This window comes from Rhizophagus irregularis, chromosome 25 (assembly GCF_026210795.1).
Source record: "Rhizophagus irregularis chromosome 25, complete sequence".
NCBI lineage: Eukaryota > Fungi > Glomeromycota > Glomeromycetes > Glomerales > Glomeraceae > Rhizophagus > Rhizophagus irregularis.
This window is the reverse complement of record NC_089453.1, coordinates 2,399,794-2,408,988: the sequence shown is the minus strand read 5'-3', so window position 1 is coordinate 2,408,988 and position 9,195 is coordinate 2,399,794. Positions and strand designations below refer to the sequence as shown.

The following is a 9,195-nucleotide window of genomic DNA, read 5'->3' as shown; positions in this document are numbered from 1 at the left end:
TTAATTTTTTAGAAAACAAACATTTAAAAGGGGTTTTTATTGGTTCATATATTCTTATTATATATATAATTTATTATTCTTCCTTAGTAAATTTATTTAGAATATTTAAATTTTGACAAATATTTTTTTTTTAGACATATACTAGCCAGATAATTTTAGAGTAGTGTAACCTTTGAATTTCAATTGATTTAATTTATACTTGTTATACTTGCAAAATTTTCAGCTTTATTTGATTTATAATTAATTGGAGACGATCGTGCGGCTAATTGGCGACGAAACATCACAAAATAAGTAAGAATGAAAAGAGACACACGCTGATCACATTCGATTCTATACTATTCATGAAACCTATTCAATGCAACATTATTCACATTTTTCTTTAGACAGGTAATATATTAATTTATACAATATTCATGCAACTTTATTTTTTTTTTTAAAAAAAAAATTGAATTCTGTGTACTTAGATAATCAAATATCAAAAAAATTTTACTTTATTTATATATATATAAGAAATATTTAAGTTAAATATATATGTAATAATGTACTACAGGTAATCAAATGAGACAGTCATAGATGACTCAAAAGAACGAATTTTAAAAAAAAAATTCATATACTAATAATCAGCTATTTTTATAACATATTTACCAATATTTTTACCATTCAACATATCAACAAAAGCTTTTGCTATATTTTCAACTCCGTCAATCACAGTCTCTTTATAAATAATTTTACCACTTTTAACCCATTCAATAATATCTTTTTCAAATTCTTTCTCAATATCTTTACCAATATAATCCAATGCAATAAATCCTTGGAAAACAATGCTTTTAACAACAATATTGGCTAGGGTTTTTATCCCATATCCTTCTTCAGGAGTTTTTATATTGTATTGTGATATCATACCACAAGCCACAACACGTGCAAATCGATTACAATGTTCCAAAGCCACTTCAAGAGTTTTTCCACTATTTTTTTTTTTTAAAAAAAAAGTATTAAAAAATTTTCATAATGAGGTCATATTCATACAGATACATACCCAACGTTATCATAATAAATATCAATACCATTTGGACAATATTCGGATAATGCCTAAAAACATAACGAACAAAGTTAAATATATAAATAAAAAAAAAAAATCTATTTAAAAGTTAACTTGCTTACCTTGTCAAGATCAACTTTTTATAATTAAAAGCAGCATCAAATTTTAATTCATTCAAAAGAAAGTCAACTTTCTCATCAGATCCGGTGGACCCAACAACTCTCAATCCTTTAATTTTAGCTATTTGACCTACGAGTTGCCCAGTAAGGCCAGCAGCAGTCTAAAATAATTGGTAAATTTTATTTAAGCACCTTTTTTAAAAAGAATGTAAGTAAATATAATTAAGAAAATTTATTATACATACCGAAACATAAATTGTTTCTCCTTCTTTTGGTTTTCCAATATCTATAAGAGATGTATAAGATGTCAATCCACCAAATCTAAGAAAGCTAGCATGATAACTTAATGGTGTATCTTTCAACAATTCTTTATTTACGAACATAAAAGAAAAGACAGAAGCATCATCGGATTTGATATGAGAATATTCTTCCCAACCTAAGATAGAACAAAAAAAAAATAATAATTTAATTTCAATTTTTGCAATAAAAATATTTTTACATATGTTTTTACATATTATTTATTTACCAATAGGTCCATAAACGAGATCTCCAACTTTATAATTAGGATTATTTGTTTTTACAACCTCAGATACTCCTAAACCAGATATAACCTGACCGGTTGATATCATTTTACCATGTTTCATAAAGTTTAATGCTGGGTCATGTAAAGTAACACGAACATAAGGATCTATAGACAAATATAAATTTCTTAAAACAAATTCATTTTCTTTCAAATTTAGACATTCAATATCAATTGTACGATGAGTCAATTCAAAATTTTCGTCAACTTCAGGAATTCCTTTTGGATATGCCTTAAGAATTACTCCTTTATTAGATTTGACTGTCATTTTTTTTTTTTAGTTTTAGAAAAACAATAATTCTGTGTGAATCAAAATTTGCACATTTTATAGTAAAAAATTCATTTAATTTCGAAAGAATTTTCTTATTTTTAAATGGACTTCCATATCTAAAGTGTAAAAGTAAATTTGCCATTACAATAATTAAAAGTAAATTTGCCATTATAATAATTAAAAGTAAATTTGCTATTACAATAATTAGTAAAAGGAATTTGCCATTACAATAATTATAAGTAAATTTGCCATTACAATAATGAGCCTATTAAATCAATTAATTGATTTTCATTTATCAATCAACAAACAAATAAAGGAGGAAGTATAACTTAACGTTAAAAGTAAATCAATATAACGACAAAATAAGAAATAATATTCCTTTAATTGTTAATTTATTATGTGAATGATGACTCATTTTCATCGAGTTGCATAAGTTGCACAAAATTCTCCGGATGTCTCGTGGCCATATGTAAATATTAAAAATCACCATGGTTAATTAACAGCTAAAATTAGGTAGATTACCAAATATTATATGATTTGCGATAATGTAGAAGCTTTATAAAAGTCGATCTTTTGCTTTATTATTTGTGTGATAGTTACACCGCTGATGTGAGGCGCAGGATATGACAATCTGCTTGTATAAATGTAAAATATGTAGTTAATTTATCCATTAAGTGAAATCTTTATAAAGTAAGCCTCGTTTTTTATTAACAACACAATTTAGATAGTACCCTAAAAACCTTAACTGATTAACGAAAAAAATATAAAGATAAAAAAATTTATTTTAGTACATACAGGGAATAAAAATCTGATTCGTTGATTGAAATTTAACACAGTCAATAAAAGTCTAATAATGGGCAATAGACATACTTATTATTCAATGGATAATTGAATATCAATGAATAACTAAAATATTCACCGATGCATTGGGGCCCCGATCCTATTGAACAAAATGATTACTGCGGGTTATTCATGTGACGTGAAACGACTGAATCGTCAGGTTTCGCTTTCATAGCAAAAATGATCATGTCTTCATGTGTTTTATACGATCAAATAAAATTTTCTGCCAGAATTATATGGTCATATTTAACTTTTTTCATATAATGGTGTAGTTAGCCGAAAAACGGAGTCGAATTCCTGATTGCCGATCATCCGGACCCGGTTTAATCGCAGAAAATCCCTGGAATTTCACGACGATCTACGCCTGAGCCGGGTCCGGATCACGTTGCGGCTAATTATTTTTCGGCTAACTACTCCATTATCTTTTTAATCGAAATTGAAGATTAATAATAACACTATTATGTTTAGAAAGTATATTAATTTTATCTTATAGTATTGTATTATGGTCAAGATTTATGTTTAAAATATGTTCAAAAGGAATAACTTTGATTATAAAATTTCTTGCCATATTTAAATTAAAATAATAATTTTTACGTATACTATAGCTGATAATCGTTCATATAAAATAGAATTAAAATTTTTCATTAACTAAATTAGACAAATTTCTTTCACAAAATTAATTATTTCAAATTTTTTTCTTGAATATTTAGTGATCACAGAAATTAAAAAATAAAAATGATCTACTTTTACGAAAAGACTTTTTCAAATGATTTGAATAAAAAAATACAATAGAATATATTTTAATAAGTTTGACAAATTTTATTATTGCAAAACTAACGTATTTATAATAATAAACAAAGTTTTTTATAATAAGTATGCTTTGCGTAGTTTCTAGGACTATACTTTCAGGAATTAGTTTACTTGAATCAAAACTAAGTAGTAAATTTATTATTTTTTACATATATTTAGTGTATGTACGTACAGTCTGTCCTTTTAACTACGCTCAAATATTTGAACGATCCTAACAATTCTAAGCGATTGTGTAACATGTGAATTCGTGTTACTTACGTTTGTTGAACTTTTGTAATATAAGATCTTTGTTCCAGCGGTTTCCGAAATTTCACGCCTAGTGATATCAATAAAAAAAATAGTGCGACATAAAAAAGCGCAGTAGTATTTTAACCAAACGTATTTAGAAGTTCATGTTTCAGCGAGTACCTTATATGGAAATTTAAAAGTGAAATAGGTTAATTTCTATTTTCGATCTCAACGATTCCACACAATTTCATTGTAAATTTGACTATATTTTGACATTTTATTATAATGATTTAGTGTTCTGACTTAAATTTTTAATTTTTTAGAAAAAAATCATTTAAAAAGGATTTTTATTTGTTCATATATTCTTGTTGTAGGTTTATAATATAAGATTTAAAGTTTAATATTAGGAGAATATTCATTAATTTTAACCGAATTTTTTATTTTTTGTAATATCTAACAAAAAAAAAAAATTTTTTTATAATTTATTATTCTTCCTTAATAAATTCATTTAAACATTTTAAAATTTGACAAAGAACATATGAACTTTAATACGAGTTTTGGATAAAGTCCAGCTGCTTCACGCCATTGTTTAAACTCTTGAAGCCAAAATAGCGGATCTTCACCTGGCAAGCCTTTGAATTTCTTAGGTGCGTATCTGAGTATCTGGTTGTTGCATTTTTTTAGACGTATACTAGCCACTTCTCTTTGCCCGTTTACTATTATTATTATTTCTACAAGAGATATTTTTAATTTCTTGTCTCATCCATCACAAAGTGAACGGAAGTTGGTAAGAAATTGAGTAGTGTAACCTTTGAATTTCATTTGACATAATTTATACTTGCAAAAATTCTCAGCCTTGTTTGATTTATGATTAATTGGAGACTATCAAACATTGGAAATATAAATAAAAAGAGACACACGCTGATCACTATAGTACTATTCATGAAAACCATTAAAACCATTCTATACAACATTTTTCTTTAGGCTTGTAATGTCATATATTCATACCACTTTTTAAAAAATCAAAAAATTGAAATTTTGTGTTCTCTGATAATCAAATATAATCATTTCCTTTATTTATATATATAACAGAACATTTGAGTTAAAATATATACTAGACAGTCTTGGATGACTCAAAAGAATAAATTTTAAAAAAGAAATTCATATACTAATAATCTGCTATTTTTACAATGTACTTGCCAGTATTTTTACCATTTAACATATCAACAAAAGTTTTTGCTATATTTTCAACTCCATCAATAACAGTCTCTTTATAAATAATTTTACCACTTTTAATCCATTCAATAATATCTTTATCAAATTCTTTTTCAATATCTTTACCAAAATAATCCGTTACAACAAATCCTTGGAATATCATGCTTTTAAGGACAATATTAGTTAAGTTTTTCACTCCATATCTTTCTTCAGGATTTGTCACATGGTACTGTGATATCATACCACAAGCCACAACACGCGCAAATCGATTACAATGTTCCAAGGCAACTTCAAGAGTTTTTCCACTATTTTTTTTAAAAAAAGAGTATTAAAAAATTTTCATAATGAGGTCATATTTTACATGGATACATACCCAACGTTATCATAATAAATATCAATACCATTTGGACAATATTCGGATAATGCCTAAAAACATGATGTACAAAGTTAAATATAAAAATATAAAAAAATTCCATTTAAAAGTTAACTTGCTAAGTACCTTATCAAGATCAACCTTTTTATAATTAAAAGCAGCATCAAATTTTAATTCATTCAAAAGAAAATCAACTTTCTCATCAGATCCGGTAGACCCAACAACTCTCAATCCTTTAATTTTGGCTATTTGACCAACGAGTTGTCCAGTAAGACCAGCAGCAGTCTAAAATAATTAGTAATTTTATTTTAAGCACCTTTTTAAAAGAAAATGCAAGTAAATACAATTAAGAGAATTTGTTATACATACCGAAATATAAATTGTTTCTCCCTCTTTTGGTTTTCCAATATCTATAAGAGATGCATAAGATGTCAATCCACCAAATTTAAGAAAACTAGCGTGATAACTTAATGGTGTATCTTTCAACAATTCTTTATTTACGAGCATAAAAGAAGAAACAGAAGCATCATCGGATTTGATATAAGAATATTCTTCCCAACCTAAGATAGAATAAAGAAAATAATAATTTAATTTCAATTTTCACAAAGATATTTTTACATGTTTTACATATTATTTACCAATAGGTCCATAAACGAGATCTCCAACTTTATAATTAGGATTATTTGTTTTTACAACTTCAGAAACTCCTAAACCATTTACAACCTGTCCAGTTAGTACCCCTTTACTATATTTCATAATGATTGATGTTGGATCTTGTAAAGTAACACGAACATAAGGATCTATGGACAAATATAAATTTCTTAAAATAAATTCATTTTCTTTCAAATTTAAACATTCAATATCAATTGTACGATGAGTCAATTCAAAATTTTCGTCAAGTTTAGGAATTCCTTTTGGATATGCCTTAAGAATTACTCCTTTATTAGATTTAACTGTCATTTTTTTTTTTAGTTTTAGAAAAACAATGATACTGTGTGAATCAAAATGCAGCACATTTATAGTAAAAAATTCATTAATTTCGAAAGAATTTTCTTATTTTTAAATGGACTTCCATATTTAATGTGTAAAAGTAAATTTGCCATTACAATAATGAGCCTATTAAATCAATAAATTGGTTTTCATTTATCAATCAACAAACAAATAAAGGAGGAAGTATATCTAACGTTAAAAGTAAATCAATATAACGACAAAATAAGAATAATATTCCTTTAGTTGTTAACTTATTATGTGAATGATGACCCATTTTCGTCAATTTGCATGAGTTGCACAAAATTTTCCGGATGTCTCAGGCCATATGTAAATATTAAAATCACCATGGTTAATTAACGGCTAAAATTAGGCAAATTACCAAATTATCATATGATATGCGATAATGTAGAAGATTTTTGTTATAACAGTCGATCTGCTTCAGTTATTATTTGTGTGATAGTTACACCGCTGATGTGAGGCGCAGGATATGACCCCAGCATACCCTACAAAAATGTCACGGTCGGCATTAAGAAATTAAGAAATTAACTATGTGACAAATAATGTGTGACAAATAGAATTTCACACCTCGAAAAATTCGTCCCCCAGAAAATGGCGTGTGTGACGCATGTGACGAAAACATTAACGTGATTATTTCGTGACATTTTTGTAGGGTACGCTGGGTAAATCATGAAAATCTGCTTGTATAAAAGTAAAATATGTAGTTAAATTATGCATTAAGTGAAATCTTCATAAAGTAAGCCTCGTTTTTTATTAACAACACAATTTAGAAAAACCTTTACTGATTAACGAAAAAAATATAAAGATAAAAAAACTTATTTTAATACATACAGGATATAAAAATCTGATTCGTTTACACAATCAATAAAAATCTAATAATGGGCAATGGACATATACTTATTATTCAATGGATAATTTGATATCAATGAATAACTAAAATATTTACCGATGTGGGGCCCCGATCCTATTGAATTGATTACTGCGGGTATTCATGTGACGACTGTGACGTGAAGCGTCAGGTTTTGCTTTCATAACAAAAATGATCAGCATAGATCATGTTTTATACGATTAAATAAAATTTTCTGCCAAAATTATATGGTCATATTTAACTTTTTCATCGATAAAATATAAAATAAAAATTGAAGATTAACTAAATTTTCTTATATGGGTGAATTTGTTCCTTACCCCAAGTCATAAATTGTCAAAAATGTCAAAAATGGTATTTATAACCTTTCTTAAGGTATTAAGTAAATTTGTAGAGCAGTCAAAATTAACTATTGGTCCTAATTTTGAAGGCTATACAAAGCTTATATTAAGTTTTATTTTAAAAAATAAAATTTTTTTTCGTCAAAAATTACCTTTTGAAAATGATCGGCAAATGATCAGCATGATGTCAAAATTCAGAATAAATTTTTTCTTACGTTTAGAAAGTATATTACTAATTTTATTTTATAGTATTTATTATAGTCAAGATTTATAGTATAGTATTATAGTCAAGATTTATCTTTAAAATATGTTCAAAAGAAATAACTTTATTATAAAATTTCTTGCCATATTTAAATCTCTATCTATAAAAAAAAGCATTGTGCGACCGTGACGTTAAGACTACCCTGCATAAAAAGGTGGATTTAAATTGGATTGTCCATCATCATGTGTCTGCGCCCTGTGCTACAGATTTTTATATAGGGATTCGGAGTGGCGCATCATTTGACATTGATTAGCAGCTCTAATCCCAATACAATTTTGAATTAGGCTGCATAAATGATTGGCGTAAAAACAAATTATAGCAACTAATCCAATTAGTACTAATTGTAATATAAAATATAAAAAATTTATTGAGCAATCGTCATTGTTTTTTTTAAAAAAAAGTTTTTTGGATTTTCCCATACGACACATTTTCTTTTTTTTTTTAAAAAAAAAATATTTTTCAGTTTCTGAATTTTCCCATATGCCGAAAAAAAATCCCTTTCTTTTAAAAAAAAATACACCTTTTCTTTTACATTTAATTTTTAATTTCTAATGCCTGCACAGCTCTCAAAGTAGGATTTTACCAGGGGGATTGAACATTTCTAATAACAGCAATTACAGGTATTTAATAACTATGCAAAAAACCAAAAAAAAACCCAAAAAATAAAGCTTTCTTTTTTTAGGTATCAGTGGTTTTCTTGGTTTGTTTTCAGACGCGTGGAAATTTGGTAAGGAAGGATTTAATACATTTCTTTTAATCAAACATTTCTAACAGTTTGATTTTTCATTTTTTTAGATAACTGAAAAAGGAATAATTTATACACGAACAGAATTGTGGTGAGTATTTTTTCTTTGAAAATTTTTTAACAAAACATTTACTAACATCATGTTTCTTCCTTTTTTATATGGTTTGTTCATGATTCTGGATGTGTGAAATTTTAGTAGGTTCTTTTAAAATGCTTCTTTTAACATAATGTTAGTTAACAAAATGTTTACTAATGTTTATTTTTGCATTCTGTAGGGTGGTTCTTTGGCTCTTTCCAGACATGGAATTTGTAAGTGTTTTTCATTAATTTTTTTTATTTCTTAATGAAATGAAACATTAAAACTAACATTTTGTGTTCTATATTTTGTAGTTTAGACAGTACTGCAACACCTTGGACATATGTAAATTTTGGTAAATAATATTTTCCTAACATTATTTCTTTAACGAAACATTATTGATGATTCATTCTTTTCTTTTTT

The 9,195-nt window shown here is 26.5% G+C and overlaps 2 protein-coding genes across 2 annotated transcripts; both read right to left on the bottom strand.

The window, feature by feature from the left end:
* Window positions 1-468: 468 nt before the first annotated feature.
* On the bottom strand, window positions 469-2,006 carry OCT59_016981 (uncharacterized protein; the record flags this gene model as incomplete). Its single annotated transcript, XM_066146054.1, has 5 exons — window positions 469-965; window positions 1,037-1,089; window positions 1,162-1,319; window positions 1,404-1,594; window positions 1,685-2,006. 5 exons carry the CDS (start codon window positions 2,004-2,006, stop codon window positions 898-900), a joined length of 792 nt encoding a protein of 263 aa, XP_066003781.1. The 3' UTR covers window positions 469-897.
* Window positions 2,007-4,919: 2,913 nt separating this feature from the next.
* OCT59_016980 (uncharacterized protein) lies at window positions 4,920-6,462 on the bottom strand. The gene is made up of 5 exons (XM_025319388.2): window positions 6,114-6,462; window positions 5,845-6,035; window positions 5,602-5,760; window positions 5,476-5,528; window positions 4,920-5,407 (listed from the first exon to the last, which is right to left on the bottom strand). Exons 1-5 carry the CDS (start codon window positions 6,433-6,435, stop codon window positions 5,056-5,058), a joined length of 1,077 nt encoding a protein of 358 aa, XP_025173927.2. The 5' UTR covers window positions 6,436-6,462; the 3' UTR covers window positions 4,920-5,055.
* Between the last annotated feature and the right edge of the window lie 2,733 nt (window positions 6,463-9,195).